At 34.7% G+C, this 19210-nt stretch overlaps 1 protein-coding gene across 1 annotated transcript in view; it reads right to left on the bottom strand.

Annotated features, from left to right (window-relative positions):
• The window catches only part of SGCZ (sarcoglycan zeta), a 196889-nt gene extending 180071 nt beyond the window's left edge, over window positions 1–16818 (bottom strand). Inside the window, exon 1 of the mRNA XM_054720323.1 lies at window positions 16624–16818. Within this exon, the coding sequence (XP_054576298.1) occupies window positions 16624–16818 (195 nt within the window). The remainder of the gene's footprint in view (window positions 1–16623) is intronic.
• Between the last annotated feature and the right edge of the window lie 2392 nt (window positions 16819–19210).

The raw sequence follows: 19210 nt of genomic DNA on the forward strand, positions 1-19210 counted from the left end.
AGAATTGAATTTTCATAATATTTCTGAAGTCTGATTATTGTAAATTCTTTATCATCATATAATAACTAGAGGCCCAATGCACGAATTTGTGCACAGGTGGGGCCCCTTGGCCTGGCAGGAGATCGGGGCGATTGGGGCCATCTTGTCCAATACCAATCGGGGGAGGGACCGTGGGAAGTTAGCTGGCCTTGGGAGATTGGCTGTGGGAGCACAATGACCACGGGGGGGGGGGGGGGGGGGCAGTTCCTGCATTGAGCATCTGCCCCCTGGTGGTCAGTGCACGTCATAGAGACTGGTCAACCAGTCATTTGGTCGACTGGTCATAAAGGTCGCTTAGGCTTTTATATATATAGATAAAACTCTAGCCATTAGTGACTTAGGAAATGCTCAACAAATCTAAACAATATGGACATAAATGGTCATAAGTGAGTATAGCTCATCATTAATCTTTGTAAAAATTAGTAAAATAATTTATGGTTGAGAAAAATATAGACATGAGCTTACTTTAATAGAGATAAATAGAATAAACTGAGACCAAGTAAACCAGAACCATCTGAACCCCAAATGCCTTGTAACATTAATTGAATTAGTTGTCATCGACATAGTTTTCTATTTTTATTGGTATATTTTTATAAATGATAATACAAATTTAGATTTTAAAAGAAACATTAAAATTAAGATATATAAACATTAAAATTAAGTTATATGTTTAGTCCAACATATATATTCTTTATGTTCAACATGTATAAAGGACTAACTAGTTGAATTATTTAGATTGAATTATTTGAGCATTAGCTTCTCCCCTTCTGATTCTATGACCATATGTTGAAGGGCAAGTAAGACACACATGGGAAAAGCCCACACCTAACTCATTTCAGCACACCTGCTTGGCTCCTTCCACTCATATACCCTGTATTCCTGCTGACTACAATTTGACTAATCCTCTGACCTCATAAAGACTGCCGGGAGCTGGCATGTGTGAGCAGCATGAAATCAAATGTGCCATATTGTTCAGCATCTGTTCCTAACTCTCCATGAAGTTTTCTTTGCAAATAGCACAGGCCTGTCAGTTTCAATCAGCTCAGTTGAGAACTTCACTAAGATGCATTAGCCTTCATCTAGGATTGCTCTTTATATCATCGGACCTACACGAGGCACTTAGGTACAGTTCATATGCACACATTACCAAAAAATAAACTTCCTAGCTTTTGCTCTAATATTCCTATGTGTTTCATGAGATCAGAATATTAAGCATATTTTCTTTTAGTAACTGTTGCATATCTATCTTTCTTATAGAAATGCTTCTCTTTAAGTTTTACTAAACACTTTTGACTTCAACTCCTTGAGCATTCCCTTTATCTCATCTTCATTGCAGACAATAATAAAATTTACATATATTAGTGTCCCTCGGTAGAAACACATTTCAAAAATGTGTAGTGTACTTTGAAATGGGATCTATGCCTTTCCTATCAGGAATGGTAATTAAAGAAAAATTATTTTATAAATTAGGAATGCAGAAGGCAGAAGTGCTGCGATATAGGCAATGCCTGATTTTAGGCTTGCTATAGATAAATGTATTTAAATATTTAAATACCTTTAATCTGCCAAAGGCTTAATCTGAAAGATACTAAATAAATAGCCCCACATATTCCAGTATACAAAAACATTCATTTGCATATTGTGCTATTACAGTTATTTGAAGTCATAAAAATTACATGTCTGTCCTTAAAATATCTAAGAAAACATAATTGTGAAGATAAAATATGTTATTAACCTCAAAGTACAGTATGCTTTTTCTTCTTCCAATCAGTTCCAAAATATAAGTAATCTAATATGTAACAATTATTTATAACATATTACCTGCTCATAGATCATTCAACAAATGCATGATAGTACTATTATTTCCAATATACACATTCATTAATTCTCCTTTTTTGTAAAGGAGAAACATCTGATTCTGTTTGACCATGTTTTTATTTATTAACAGCTTAAGTTAATTCATCAAATATATTCTGAGCATCTTGGCCTGAAAATGCACATTTCAGGGCATTTGTAAATGTCTGGCATTTAGGAGATATCATTTTAAAAAATATATTTTTATTGATTTCAGAGAGGAAGGAAGAGAGAGAGAGAGAGAGAGAGAGAGAGAGAGAGAGAGAGAGAGAGAGAGAGAGACATCAATGATGAGAGAGAATCATTGATTGGCTGCCTCCTGCACGGTCCCTACTGGGGATGGAGCCCACAACCCGGACAAGTGCCCTTGACCAGAATCAAACCTGGGACCCTTCAGTCCACAGGCTGACACTCTATCCACTGAGCCAAAACAGCTAGGGCGATGAGATATCATTTAATGTCTCAAATACAAAAGTGCTCTTGTTAATTCTTTGAAGGGACAAGGAGATTGGTAAAAAATATAATATTGTATGGTTCACTACTGAATATTTAATACTAAAATGAGTTATTAAAAATAATTAAATTACTTTAAAGCTCTATAAGGTAAATATTTTTATCAAGTATAATTTTTAATATTTACTGAGTGGTAAAAACATTATCAAGAAAATTCACTTATGTAGAAAAATTCATTTCTTGACCATAAAGAATAAGTGAATTCTACTCTATGTGTATGGATGAGACCTGAGATTTCAGAGTATCTGGTAGTCTAAAGGCTCCTAACAATACAAGAATCTTGAAATAACTCTAGTAGTTTTGAAGAGGATGCAAAGAATAGGCACAAAGATAATAAAAAGGAATCTAATGTATGCCAATTAATGGATTGCCTCTTTTACTTCTATTTCTCAATCCCAACTATTGTCTCCTTTCCTACTAGTTTATTTCCTCTCCTACTCATAGACTAATCATATCCAATCTTCTAAGCACTGTAACATATAGCTACTAGATTGAAATTTCATTAATGCATTTAAAACCATCATACTAGTATGTAAAATAGCTAAAAGTTAAATAATCTTAGAAGGTACATGGATTCCTAAAGAAAAAATGCCAGCCTTAATAAAATAGATGTTGCAATTAACATTTCAGTATAAAACTTGATTTAAAATGGCTAATTTTATCACACAAATGAACAAGTATAAAAGTAATTAATAGTTTCATTGGATAATTGTTTTAGTTAAAATTTTTAAAATATATATTGAAAATATTATTGAAATACCTGAATTTCACTATATGAGGACCATACAGATATGTCTGTATGCCAAGTTACAACACTAAAAATCACAGAGGTGTCCCGATGATGGAGAATAGAATTATTTGTGTCCCAGAATCTGGAAAAAACTAACATTTTCATTGTGAGAGTATACTTTTTTCTGTTTACTTTTAAGCAACAGAAAATTGCTAGAGTAAACCTTTAAGTTTAGCTAACTAGAGTATTAGCAATCTTTAGTAGATAGTTTAGTAGAAAATGGACACCAGCAGAATAATCACTTGTAATCTCCATAATAATGCTACAATGTATCTCCATTGGGTGAATGAGATGGACCTTGAATTGGCTCAGAATTTTAAAATTGTACCATTTTGTAAGAAGAATCTGAGCTAAGACAAGGAGAGCTAACAGCTATTAAACCTTATGAGAGCAAGTGGAAAAGCATCCCTTTCTCAGAGAAAATGGGAATGTAGAAAAATATAAGAGGAAACCAGCCATGAGCTGACTTACAGTGCAAATGCATTGTGCTTGTGTGTGTGTGAATCCATGAGCACTGCAGCAGCACACTGAATAGCATAGTCCGACAAACATGAGCTGGGCTAAACAGATCCAAATTCATGCTGGCATCTGGCCATGCAGTTGGAAACTGTGGTGCAGATGTTGAGACCAGAGGAGTCTTGAAGTGCTGGATGAAAGCTGACGTTGCAAGGTAGCAGTTGTTGTGAGGGCACAGACAGAGCTTGTTTGTAGAGAGGGCATAATGAAGCAGGTGCATAGAGAGAAGCAGGGATAATTAGATGCCCATGAAAAAGATGGGAGAGAAGCTGTTTATTAGAGATTAGAGGCTCTGTGCACTCAGGGTGGGGGGGTCCCTCAGCCCAGCCTGCACTCTCTCACAGTCTGAGAGACCTCAGGGGATGTTTGACTGCCAGCTTAGGCCCGCTCCGGGGGAGCGGGCCTAAGCCGGCAGTCGGACATCCTTAGTGCTGCCACAGAGGCAGAAGAGGCTCCCGCCACCGCCACTGCACTTGCCAGCCATGAGCCTGGCTTCTGGCTGAGTGGAGTTCCCCCTCTTGGAGTGCACTGACCACCAGGAGGCAGCTCCTGCGTTGAGCGTCTGCCCACTGGTGGTCAGTGCTCATCATAGCGACTGATCTTTCTGCATTTTCAGTCTATTTGCATATTAGCCCTTTATAATATAGGTTCTTTCACTCCTACTGTGGAACTGCTCTTGAATGTTTAATATTTGAGGTGAACTGAGTGACTTTCCTCATACTTAAAAGTTATTCAGTTGAACAACCAGGCATTCCATTTTTAGAATTGTCATCTTATTTATTTGCCTTCCTTCCTTTATTTTTTCTTTCATTCAATCAATAGCTAAGTATTTATTGATCATCTAATACATGAGGGCCACTTTGCAGTGATGAGGAAACAAACATGGAGTTTTATTTCTGAGGCGTTCACTCTTCTAGTGCAGGAGATTTGTAAGCAAAGAGATAATTACCACACACAAAGGAGCAGTACCCTGGATGTAAGATTGACCAATTGCCTTGGTGGGAGGGAAAAGGGTATTAAGGGTCAATATATGCAATTCTGCCATCTACAAACAGGGTACAAACTCACTGAAAGAAAATACAACTTGTATGTTTTTTCCAATACCCAGTGCATATCACAGAATATTGAATATTTTAGGCTGATATAACTGAGAGCCATTGCAATTTTAAAATGTTTTTTCAGGTCATTTATTACTGAACCCTCTTATGAATAAACACAGGGATAGCTTCTATGATCAGCATACTCTTCTTAGTTATTTATATTTAAAGTTGAATTAATAAAGTAAGGATAACTATTCAGTAAAGTCTTCGTGACCCTTTAGGATTACTCAGCAACATTCTGTGATTTGTGTTAGATTTCGGCATCTAAACTTCATTCAGTAATTTGTACCCATTCACTAATCTGGCTGTTGGTGCCTAAGCTGAAATAATTAATTCACCTAAAGCAGTATAAAACAGTTTATTAGGGGCTCAAGTGACATTAAAATGATTTAAATTTGATTATTTAGATTTTATAATGATACTTTTCTTTTTTTAAATATATTTTTTATTGATTTCAGAAAGGAAGGGAGAGGGAGAGAGAGATAGAAAACATCAATGATGAGAATCATTGACTGGCTGCCTTCTGCATGCCCCGGACTGGGGATCAAGCTTGAAGCCTGGGCATATGCCCTGACCAGGAATCAAACCCTGACCTCCTGGTTCATAGGTTGATGCTCAACCACTGAGCCATGCCAGCCGGGCTTATTATGATATATTTCAATGTTCTGTTTGAATAAAAGCAAAATAATGCTTTTTTTTTTTTTTATTTTAGGCAATCTCTGTGAGTTGAACAAAGTGTAATATGAGTAAGAAAATTTTAATGAGTAAGAAAATATTCCTTTTTTTTCTTAAAAACTACTCTGAAATTAAGTTAGCATGTACCTAATAATAATTTTAGTTATGTCTATGCAGTGGCTTCGACATAAAAAAAAAAAAAAGACTACATCTGGTACAAGAATGAATCATGGTTATCACTTGATTAGCCTACTATATTCTCTCTCCACATGAGCTGTAATTAAAATTATTCAATCTACCAAAAAGTATTACTTAAACATGAAGAGAAGTAATCTTACTATGACTAAGCTGGTTTTGCAGTGTTAAGTCAAAATAATTTTACTGAAAAGGGAAATGCAATTTATTAAAATTATATAACTCATTTCATTTTTTTTTTCATTTATAACTATCATTAGATCATTCAGTGCTTTCAGGACTGCTCCAAATTACTTTAAGAAGAATCTACAATGACAATGGAATTTCAACATACTTCTTGAGATATTTAGGTTATGGTGTAGGGAAATAAAGACATTTAATGTGATAGATTAGATAACATTGCAATAATTGGGGGAGAGAAATATTCATGAACCAAAATTAAGCTGTAAGATGATTATGAAAATCTTATTGTTGGGGAAGTTATGTGGTAGGTACATGGGGATTTTATAATATTTTTAAAAATTCTTTTAAGTTTTAAACTATTTCAAAATAAAATTTTACAATAAACAAAATGATGTTTTTATAAATATCAGTTAAAATTAATGAAAAAACTGATTAAGTACAGTTAGACTTCAGTATTTTCTCATTACCTTAAAAATAAATAGTAAGAGCCCCAATTCATGACAGATGTCAGTAGGAAAATATGCACACAGACTAAATGTAAATATTACTAAATTATCTTCAAAACTGCAATACAGTCAGAACAAAATACCTGAAAGTATAGTATTTTTGTGAAGAGTCCTTCTTTATCAAAATGTAAACACACAATATAAAAATAAAACAATGTCTAAATTTGATCTAAAAGTAATAATCTGCTATTTAAAGATAAGATCTACATCTAATTCTCCAGGGTCCCAGTTGAACACAACTGGCTCCCTCGCATATAGAAGTCACTAAACAAAGTTTTTAAAGAAAAACAATGAAAGTCTCACAAATATTTGAACAGATGATTTTTTTTTTTCCTTTGGGTAAAATACTGTTATGGGAAATAGAAGCACTTAAACATTGTTTTTTGAGCCTAATATATGCTCAAGCAAGATTGAGGTAGGAACAGGGCTGCTTTCCATGAGCAATACTGCATTTCCAGTGGTCGGCAAACTGTGGCTCACGAGCCACTTGCAGCTCTTTGGCCCCTTGAGTGTGGCTCTTCCACAAAATACCACGGCCTGGGCGAGTCTATTTTGAAGAAGTGGTGTTAGAAGAAGTTTAAGTTTAAAAAATTTGGCTCTCAAAAGAAATTTCAATCATTGTACTGTTGATATTTGGCTCTGTTGACTAATGAGTTTGCCGAACACTGGGCTAGTCTAATCCCAAGATAATGACTGCAAATGAGAATTTAAATCACTTAGTTCTAAGTTGCTTTGGCACATATTCTAATGACATTTTAAAAAATTAAAGGTTGTGTATGATACTAGCAAAATCTGAAATAACTGAAACCATTAACATAAGCCCAATGTGATGGCTTTGTGATATGTCAACTTGGGTAAGCTGAACTATATTCCTCATAATTGCCTTTCTATATGTTGCTGAATAGGGTAGCCTCGATAAATATGCTCTGAGATAGTTGGAGAGAAAAATAGAGGCAGTGGCCATTTCTCTCAGTTAATCAAACACTAATCTAGGGGCTTCAGTTGTAATTAGCCTCTCTAAACATCTGGCTTTAAGCTAATCAAAAGGAAGATTATCCTTATTGTGCATGACTTAACCAGTTAGAAGCCCTGTAAAGAGGGCTTATACACACCCTGAGGTAAGAGACTTCACACGGATATACATCTACACTAATAAAAGAGAAACATGCAAATTGACCATCACTCTGCTACGCCCACCAGCCAATCAGGAGGGAATATGCAAATTAGAAGGACAAAGATGGCGGCCGCACAGCTGCTCCAGGTGGGGAGTGGCCGGGCAGTGCAGGACACCTGCTTTGAGAGGGAGGGCGGGGGGCGGGGGGGGGGCGAAGGGATCTACAGGAGTGGCACTCTGGTGCAGCAAAGACAAAGTCTGCAGACTCTGGAGTCTGCAGTGAAGACGAAGAGGGCAGACTCTGGCCAGAGCGAAGTCCTGGGTCCTGGGTGCTGGAGGAAAACCGGTGCTGGAAGCCATGGGAAGGAAGGCCTATTGCATGAATCTCTTCGTGCAATGGGCCTCTAGTATGTATGTAATGACAATTAGGTACACTACACATGATTGCTTCCCCAGGGTTTTCTTAAAACCACAGGTGTGGTTATGTCTTCACCCTAGGTCTTCTAACCTATGGACTCTCTCTGCACTGCAGGCTGAGTGCTTCCTGGTATCAATACTCCCTGCAGAGCCTTTGGAACCTCCATTGCAATTTCTAATGTTCAATATTCAAGTTGCAGAGATATTTTGGCTTAATTACACATACAGCTTTGACTACATCTCTATTGCTTTTCCTATTTTTTATTTACCGTTGCTTAAAAGTGGGCATTTGAAAATGTGTTTAAATGACAATGTCCTCTGTAAAATTTCATCACCTTGTGAAAATTTTCCACATAGGTGGTTGGATAGACCTCACTGGATTTAGGTGGAGCATGTGGATAATTTCAGCTCATAGCTTGTAAAGAAGATTCTTCATCTCTCAATCATTACTCTAAGGCTCTTACTTCTTTCACCTTTAGTTATTAGCTTAACTTTTAAATTCTGCATTTTGCAACAAAATGTGTCACTCTGAGGCTTTGCTCACTTTTTGTCTGCTCACTGGAATTAAAACAATAATAACAACAACAGACATTTAGAGAAAAGGAAGAATTAAATGTAGAAGCTAGGAGTATGAGCAGGAGACCCTCCCTCCCTTCCTTCCTTCCTTCCTTCCTTCCTTCCTTCCTTCCTTCCTTCCTTCCTTCCTCCAACAAACATTCAAGCCTCTACATAATCAGTCTAAATAAAACCATTTTAGGCAATAGAAATTCAAATCCACTCTCATGGATTATTAAAATAAAGGTGTTTTGATTTATACACTTGATCAAGAGCAGAACATTTATTTACATTAAAAAGGGAATGAAACCCATGTAACCATGAAGCAAAAAGATGTACAAACACCTACAAAACAGTACCATCTTTACCATAATGTATGTGACTAGATACAAATATTTTAAATGATCTATATATAATACAGAAGTTGAAAACTTCTATCCATTTGCTACTTATTGTAAATTAGTTTATTGAGAATAATATTCTATGTTTTGCCAATTTTTAATTGATTTTAAAGTTCATTAATGTTTATTATTTGTCATCAAAATAATCTCTTTCTATGATATTTTTAGAGACTTGGCATAATATTGCATACATTGTTTTAAATATGAATTTCTCACTTGCTGTTTTACCTTAAACACTTATCCAAAATCATTATTATTTGAAAAATTAAGTTTAATGATTAAAACTGCACACACACATTTATTATTATAGCTTTAATTTTCTTGTTTAGATTTTTGTGTTTTTCATATAAACATAATATGCACTTCTTTAGACACAAATTTTTCTCCTCATTTCTAATTATATTTAGGGTACATACCAAACGATTTTTATGGCAATTAAATGCCTATGCATTATACTATAATGGTGGATATATCTAAGCTCTTCCTTGTAACTTCTAACCTGCTTAAATTTGGATTGTGTACTCAGAGTGAAAGACATGCTATGGTAACTCTAGCCAACAGTCAAATGACTGTCAAGTCTGGGAATAAATCAGACAGCTACAAGATGACTGGACAGCTGACTGCAGAACCATGAGGAAGTCCTGCCAATATTAGATGAGGGAAATGCACAGTCAATCCACAGATACCTAAATTAATAGAATATTTATTGTTTTCAATTACGGGATTTGTGTCTGTATAACATTCTTGTGGCAATTGATCACTGGTATGTTGCACCTGTTTAAAATGCCTGTTTATATCTAAAAGTTAAGCATTGCTATTATTTCTTATAAGATTAAAACAATACTCAGATAAGAGACTACATTGCATTTGTACAAATTACAGGAAAAGTTAGAGGAAGTATTGTTATTCTGTAGTTTTGTTACAATTAACATACTATAAGTGTGATAATGAATCAAAAGGAAAATACAGCAACAGTATAAGTTAATATTAACAGAGATTAAACTAATAACCTCACCATCATTCCAAAATTAAGTAGAAAATATTCAATGGCATGCCCCTATTGAAAATATGAGATAAATTTGAAGGCTACAACAATAAGAATTAAAATATTATTATTAAAATTAATAAATTCATATAAATTCCTGTCCAATAAGATTATTCTTAGTAAAGTAATATCTTTGCTTAGAAACAACACATATGACATTTTTTAAAAAGCAAATGGTTATCTTATTTTTATAAAATAGCAAAACATTAACCCCTCTTAAGATAATTATAATTAATTGGTTTTAAAACTTAAACTACTGCCAAAGTGCTTACTAAAATAGACACATTATGTAAGACATACCAAATGCTATTATTTTTATGTACGACATACCAAATGCTATTATTTGTGAGAATTAGCACTCACGCGCATACTACCTTAAGTTCAATGTGACCTAACATAATATTTTATGTTCTACCTGTGAGTCGCCCACATGGGCATGTACTTTTATCTTTCTGGACTTCCATCTTTACTATGTAAAATGAGGCCACTGAATTAGTCAATAAATGAACAAACTATGTTCTCATAGTTACAGAGAACATTTTGATAGTTGCCAGATGGGAGAATGGATGCAAAGGTGGAGTGATTAATCAGTACAAACTGGAAGTTATAGACTAGTCACAAGGATGTAAAGTACAGCACAGAGAATAGTCAATGGTATTGTAATAACTATGCACGGTGTCAGATGATACTAGATTGATTAATTAGGGTGATCTCTTCATAAGGTTTATAAATGTCTAATCACTGTCTCTTACACCTGAAACTAAAATAATATTGTATGGCAACTAATTGAAAAATTAAAAAAAATATTTACAAACATATGAGCTAACAAGTCTGTACTTTTTAGAACTTATTATTCAATGGCTTATTTCCTTAATCCTGTGCTATTTTCCTGCAGAATATTTGGTATTACAGTGTACTTCATTTTGCATAGGCTGTATATTGTTTGTGATTTATCTTATGCCACCATTTTTGTAGTTTATTTCAATAACACAAACTACCACTTGGTACTGGTTTGAACTTGGATAAAAATGACTAAATTTTTCTTTATAAACTCAAGGAAAGAAAATGTACTGCTGGGCTAAGACTAAGCATGAAAGATTTCATCTGAGAGGAACAATTTGTCAGAAAATTATGAGGAGGTACAAACAGAGAGTTATAATGGAAGTGGTCTTGCAACATTAACTATATCATTCACTCCCATAAATTCTGCAATAAATCCACACACAGCACACTGAGGGGCGGTGCGGGCCTGATGGCTCTCCAGCAGGCAGGCTCCACTGCTGGCATCCTCCTGCAGGATGCTCATAGCCTCCAAAGGTAGCGTCCCACCTTGGCGTGGGCTAGACATCATGAGTCATGTACTGAGGGGTACACTGGGAAAATGAAAGTGACAGCCCAGGAAAGTGGACAAAAACTATGATCCTAAATCACCCTCAGATCAGTCTGTTATCATGGCCAATTCATTACTCCCCAGCAAAATATAGTTTAACCAGGGCAATAAATGGATGGGAATCAAAGGAAAAATAGCCTTTATGAAAATCACTGTCTGTTTTATAAAGGTGCCACTAATAAATCTCATTGCTCCATCCAGAAATTAAAGTCTAATGTCCACTCTGCCAAACTCAAAGGTAGAGTCATGCCTGGGACTTACTGAGGAGTTTTCACTGTTTCAATTACTCACTGGCTATGAGAGATCGGGTAGATTCCTCCATTACATTAATAACAGTTGAGAGGATTGAGAGATCTTTTGCCCAACAAATTCAAAATACAATTAAAAATCAGTGATGTCATAGGTAGATATTTAATGGTGGCATTTATTTTTTAAAATATATTTTATCGATTTTTTTACAGAGAGGAAGGAAGAGGGATAGAGAGCTAGAAACATCGATGAGAGAGAAACATCGATCAGCTGCCTCCTGCACACCCCCTTCTGGGGATGTGCCCGCAACCAAGGTACATGCCCTTGAACGGAATCGAACCCGGGACCCTTCAGTCCGCAGGCCCATGCTCTATCCACTGAGCCAAACCGGTTTCGGCTAATGGTGGCATTTAAATGCACTGAGTTATACAGGGAAGCAAGCCATTTAGGAAAAATATTAAACTAATTTAATTTTACTAATATTAACGTCATAAAATGTGGTGGGAAAAGCATAAGGTTTAAAATCGTACAGCCCTTGCATCTAACTTTGCTCACCAGTGTGACCTGGGGAAGTTTATTTAATTTCCCTAAGCCTCTGTGCCTTCAATTGTTGAAGGGGATATAACATTCACTTGGAAGTATTGTTATGAAAGTCAAGGTCTGGTCTTGAAAGCACATAATCTTGCTAAATAAAAATAGGATCCCAGGCAACATAAACTGCAATCTCATAACTGAAGAGTTATAGCCTAAAGGTTATAATTTAGGTTGCTGTAAACATAATTCAGATTACAATATCTCAATCCAGTAATAATTTAAAACTCTGGACATTAAAGGATATTGAAAAATTTAGGCTCAAGAATGGAAATCCCATTATATCATTCCTTTTTTAAATACTACTTTTTTTGAATGGTTTAAGAAGACATTAGCACTTTCTGGTGAATGAGCTTTCTCATTCAGACAGGCCAGGAGGCTCACGTTCAGGTAGTGCAGGTTCTGAAAATAAATAGCTTAGGTCATCAAAATAACGATGATTTTGACAGCTGAACTGTTCCTCTTAGAAGTTTTAGGTGAACTGTGTTATACCTCAGCATTAAATTAGAATTTCAAAAGAAATCTTAATGATCCTTTTATCATGCCAAGGGAATAATACATTTCCTGTGATAAAATACATCATATAAAATAACTTTAATTATTAACAGCTAATAATAGATGGAAATCATATATGTCAATACACATAACTGACACCAATTGAGGGCTTACTCTGCAGCTCAATTTTACACATTTTTACAAATGTTCAGGTACTTAATATTTCTCATATCTCTGTGGATCAGTGCCTTTAACCATTTTACAGATGAAGAAAGTGGGTGGAGTTAGAGAGCTTAAGTAACTCACTGGAGGTCATGTTGCGACTGGTCATCACTGAGCCAGAATGCCCTCTGGCTACCTAGCTCCAACACTCATTCTCTTAACCTTTAGGCATGTCATTAGGATGAACATGATTACAAATGCTCTCATCTATTTATAATTTATTGCTTAATACACATCCTTTTGTGTGTAGGATGGTTTATGCTCAATAGAAAATTCAAGTTAATTCACATGATGTCTGGAATAATTGTGAAGCTGAAACAGCAGAAAATGAGTAAGAGTAATACATAGCTGTTTGGACATGGCAGACACATCTAAAGAATTTTTACTATTTTAATTTGATTTCTACAACAATCTAATGAAATAAATAACATTGCACCCATTCTACAGAGTGGCAAACAGCCACAGTTTAAATAACTTGCCCTAGGAAACATAGCTAGTAAACTACAAAAGCTGGATGTGGACCCAATGGTCAGGTGCCAGAATCCATACTTTTAAAAAAATATATTTGTACTGATTTCTTAGAGAAAGGGAGAGGAAGAGAGAGATAGAAACATCAATGATGAGAGAGAATCATGGATCGGCTGCCACTTGCATGCCCCCCACCAGGTATTGAGACTGCAACCTGGGTATGTGCCCTGACCAGTAATCAAACCATGACCTCTGGTTCATAGGTCGATGCTCAACCACTGAGCCACACTGGTAGGGCATTTATATCCATGTCTTTCATTCTATAGTATAAACTCATTTCCTTTTTCTTCATTCTGTGCAGTTGAATATCTCAAGAGCAGAGTGATTTTATTTCCCACAAAATGAGAAACAGAAAAAAATCACATCAACCATACAGATCATGTATAATACTGGCCATACCGATAGACTTCATGAGGTATTATAAAATAGGTTGGCAGCTACCTTTGCTGTGCTGAAAACACAATATTTTGATAACAATAACATGCCTAGTTTTTTCAAATAAAAGATGTTCACAGCCACATATTTTTTTATCTGTTGGATGGCAAAAAAAGTTAAAATAAAAAAGATACACATTTTGTGCAGATCAATAATAATCTCCAGACAACTTACACATCATTTACTACCTCTTACTATATTGTGGCAAGTGGTTTTGGTATTCACTCTAGAGATAGATACAATCGTAATGTACCAGGGAAAACATAAAATTGATTTTTTTTTACTGCTCTAATATAAGAAGATTACAAATTATTTCACACTTTTCAAGTACATACAACTTAATCTGATGTGCAGTATTCAGGACCACTAAATTCAGCAACTACTTAAGCAATTTGGAATTTTTCTGAATTATGAATTACTGCAGTGAGACAGGGAATATGTTACCTTACAAAGTTAAACTTGATGCAGTAGTTACAAGTTCATCTTTCCTTTTTATTTTAGCTGCATACAAATAGCTTATATGGCTGAAGGAAGGATAGTCTTCTATTTTGTGTATAGAACAGTAAAATTTTAATTTCAAAGTAAGTGAGATATGCCCCAAATTAAAAATTATATATACAAATATTAAGCCTCCTATGGAAATATACTCCTTTTCATTATCCCCAGGAATATGATGACATTTACTATTCTGCCAGCTGAGGTTCAAATTAGATAGCTCCATATGCCACAGACACCCTGAGGCCTGCGTGGATCCTGAGGACAAAGGTGATTGTTTCAATTATTTTCCTTGAATGGCTTATCTAGCCTTGGCCTCAGCATGGGGCAAGACACTGGGAGCCCGATGCATGCAGCCATGTAATTATGCATTTAAGTCTATTTTCCTAATTAATTTAAATATGCTTGAGAAGCTTACATGGCTTGACTCTGAAAAATCCTGTGGCCTGGTCCCTGAGTGAGATCAAAGCCCCTGAGGTGAGAATTGATCACATCTTTCATGAGGTTTTGAAAGATGCTTCTTGGTAGAGGAAATTAAAGGCTCAAAATTGCAAAACCTGGAGAAAAAGCTACTCTTATCTCTTATTAAGTTTTTTATTTTATTTTTTTTTGGGGGGGTGGTTAAGGTAATGAAGTTGAGAAAGCTGCTGTCAGCCATTGCAAGTTTGACTGATGGTTACCACAGCATAGAAGAATCTGCAGAAATATACACATTGCCCCTACTAATGTGATAAATGATTCATTAAAAATGAAACCCAGACACTAGTAAGAGAAGATAGGCCCAGAGCTCAGAGGAACAGAAAGTCTAGGGGTAGAATTAGTAACATTTGTGCCAAAATATCTCCAAGCATGTGTAGGGGAAGAGGAGAGGACAGGACTGACTGAGCCAACCCTTGAGATGAAAGAATGGCTCAGATGTATTACCGGAGTCTCAGAAAGCAACGACTGGCCTAGTGACCCTCACATCCACCTCTAGGCACCCACAGGCTCAGGCCTGGATCAATGACATGAATCCATGCCTAGGATACTGGTAATTTCTAAAATCCTAGAACATACTGATTCCTGCCCATCCTGTTTTCTCTCCCATTTCGTTTTTGATGAACACCCTTCCAAATTTGCACTGATTTGAATAAAATGGAGCCCTTGCTCAGCTTCTTTTCCTCTATGAGCATATGCTGTTGTATCATGATTTGCACAGGTGTGGTTGCTTTCTCTCCGGAAGGATAGGCCACCTGCCCTTGCAGGCGCCTTCTGCATCCAACCACAGTGCCCTTATTATGGACCGATGCTGGCTTATTTTGCCCTTTGAGATTCTGTTTCGACTTAGATGTTAGTGAAGTTAGAAAGAAATTACTCTGCTAAATCAATACACAGCAGAGGGTGTTTGTTGTTTTTTTTTTCATTTTTTAAAAAATGACATCCAATATAGGGAGATCAGTGAAGTTAAATATCAGCTTTCCTCTTGCCCTGAGGATGCAGAGTTCTAAAGAATAGCAGTCTGGTCAGCAAGTGAAAGATCCCTGCCTGACTGTGAAGGTATCTGTGGTCTCTAAGTAAAAGCCAAAAGGTTTAAGGGCAGAGTAGAGAACTTTAAGAATTTAGCCAGAAAATATAAATTGAACTAAGCTATACTTTGCTGATGCAGAGAACTTTTCCAGATAAGTCATGCTAATAGGTCTATTGTACATATTCTAAATTCATCAATGAATTATAAAATTATTTTATTTTAGGTTATTAATCTTCATAAAAATTGATTTAATTTCTAGTTTGTCTTTTATTTATCATACCTATACTAAAAAAATGAGGTTACCATCTGATAACAATTATAGACATTGGTTCATGCAGCCCAGGCAAAATTCCAAGGTTTAGGTTTGAACATGCAGTATATATAGAAAATCAAATAATCTATATGAAGAATTTCAAAGGTACTTATGATTTTTGATGTTAGTATTATTGTGAAATATCATCTAATATTATCATGAAATACCAGACTCATTTCGTAGATGCCCAGGTAGAGCAAGCAATAGTTCCTGTGTATTGGTTAAAAGTTTTCTAAATTTCTAATGAATCTGTGTGCTGTACTGTCTGGTTACATAAATTTCCCACACTTAAAAGGCAGGTAGTAATGTCAGATGTAGTTCATGAATACACATATTGAATGTAGTCTTAAGACGACATATGACAGCCTTTGGAATTTAATTTCAAGATACATAAATGTAAAGATGAAAATGAATAACTTTCAATTAAAAAATAACAGTTGGATGGTCTTTGAACCAAAAGCAATAGATGTAAAATAAAATCATGGTGGTACTTACCACAGTGAAATTCATAACTTTCAATATCCAAATTGTCATGGCTAAGTTAACTATCATGGTAACCAACAGCAGAAGGACAAAGAAGTATAAGCACCTCTTTCGCCATCCATAAATGCCCACAGGGTACAGTTGTGCATTCTCAGCCTTTGGCAGGTTATTCTGCTGTGTTGCTAGTATGTATTGTTCTCGTGTCATCTGGAGAGCAAAAAGGAAAAGAGAAGCATTCAAAATCTAAGCCATTGCTTTGTTTTCTTAATCAAAAGACACAAAATACCTAAGAATAATGGGTAGTGATCACTCACATCATTATTGCTATGTAATCAAAATAAGTTAAATCATTTAATTAAATGTGGTTCAGATGTTAAAAATCCCTTCAACTCATTATCATCAATGCAGCCCTTTAGAGCTATTTAATTATTCTTATGTCTCTAAGATATATATTATTTTCAGTCAGCTTTGTCTAACCCTAACAGTAGCCTTTTCTCTCAGGAGTCTCTGAAGATACTCAATTCTACTTCCAGTTGTCCAAAACCCAACAACTTTATGAACATTCAAGATATCCTTGGAATAAAAAAAATAAAAATATTCTTTAGGGTAGACAAAGACCACGGTATGACAAGGTATTGGTATGCCTTTATCTAAAAGTGCAGTATACAAGTAGCTCAGTGTATGTGATTTAATAAAACAACAGTGCTTTTGCTAGGACTTATGGAAAGAAAATATACTTTTATTTGAAATTATATAGTTATTTAATGGAAACTTTTCTTTAGAACTTTGTTGGTTTTTATTTTAGTTGTATTTCAATGAGTTATTAGGATGAAACTGAATTCTGAAAGAATGAAACAATATGCTCTATTATCCTAAAATGCAGCAGTTTTCAAATGGTGCTAAAATAATTTTTAAAACATGCAATACCTGACTATTCAGTCAGGGGCACTGACCTCTCTTCCTTTAGATGGTCAAATAAAAAAAGAACAACATCCAACACAACAATAGCCAACTAGTGTGAATGAATAAAAATTATACCAATTATTTTTGTCTGATTGGCAAAAACTAGTTTTTTGGTGTGCTGCAGAATTTTAGTAATTAATTTATGTGTGCCATGAGATCAAAAAAAGGTTGAAAACCGCTGCTACAATATAATATAATGATATAAGCAAAAGTCAGTTTTGGAAAAAGGGTAATATATCAATTTTGGACCTAAATTACTTCTTTCACAAAGAAAATACACTTGTTTACTGTTTGATATAACCCAGAAATATGAAAAAAGTAAAAAAATATATATACATGGTATAAAATTTTCAGAATGACACATTTATTACCTAAAGGATGAAAATTTTAGTTTTAATAAAATGAAATTTTATAGAAGGATAAATTTTGTTTTCTTTTCTCTTTAGGTTTTTCTCAGATATCTTTTCTTGTGCATGTCAACTAATTAATATACCAACAAAATAATAATAAGTACATTTTATCAAAATAAAACAACAATAAAGAATTGAAATGCCCTGTCCAATAATATAAAATATATACAATAAAATTATTATGTTATGATTTTTATTCACCCATAAATAAAATTTTGAACTGTATATTGAAAAATGCAAAGAACACAAGTTCTTATTTGGCTTTTCCCATTTTTTTTAAATTTTAGAACTATAATTTCAAATTGTATTAATGTAATATTAAATATTGTTTTCAACATTTTATAATTAAATTATATAATAAAAATAGTTATATACATTAAATCATAATTTAAAACCAATTAGAGGTGCTAATAATAATTTTAGGTGATCAAGAACAAATTCTTTCATAATATAAAGAATGGACTTTTTTATTATCATTCCTATTCAAGTTAACATTTAATGTTTCCTTGAAACTAAACCAAACAGGTTTAGTTCTTAATTAGGTTAAATTTGCAGGGGAGATGTGTAACCTATGAACTGCTATGTAACATAAGTGGTATAGTAGGTAACAACCTGCCACTGGGATTTTCTTTGCCTGAAGATTTTTATTGAAAATTGCATAGTTCTGGTAGTGACTGTGATTACAGAATAGACAATAGATTATATGAAGAGGAAAAGAGTAACTTTAGGGACCATCACAATGAAAGTGAAGAACAAGGAACATAGGTACAGGAGAGTAGAAACCTGCATGTACCTGACTAGCAGGGAGACCCTCTCTTCTGGAGTTGGTCTCTGAAAAATGACACATCAAATTGGGGTTACGTCAATCACGCATTGCCTCTAATCCCATAGTAAAGTACACTTCCTTCCTACAATCCTTTATTTCTCCAGATTCTATTTAGACATAAAGTGGAGATTAGGGTGAATTTGAAGAGAAGTAAAAATGTATTAGGTCTCTGAAATAAAACAAACACAAATTACAAAGAAAAGGATCTTTCAGCAATAGGTTTTTATTTTCAATTTTTATTGAAAACCAAGAGATCCGGAAAACACAGCAAATGCCTCTAACAATTATAAAGAGCCAATTGGATAACAAAAGGCCAAGAGAAAAGGTGTCTAGAAAACATGAAATATTTTGTTATTTAATGAAACATATTTTATTACCTCATCTTAAAGATAAATTTAGC

This window comes from Eptesicus fuscus, chromosome 8 (genome assembly GCF_027574615.1).
Source record: "Eptesicus fuscus isolate TK198812 chromosome 8, DD_ASM_mEF_20220401, whole genome shotgun sequence".
NCBI lineage: Eukaryota > Metazoa > Chordata > Mammalia > Chiroptera > Vespertilionidae > Eptesicus > Eptesicus fuscus.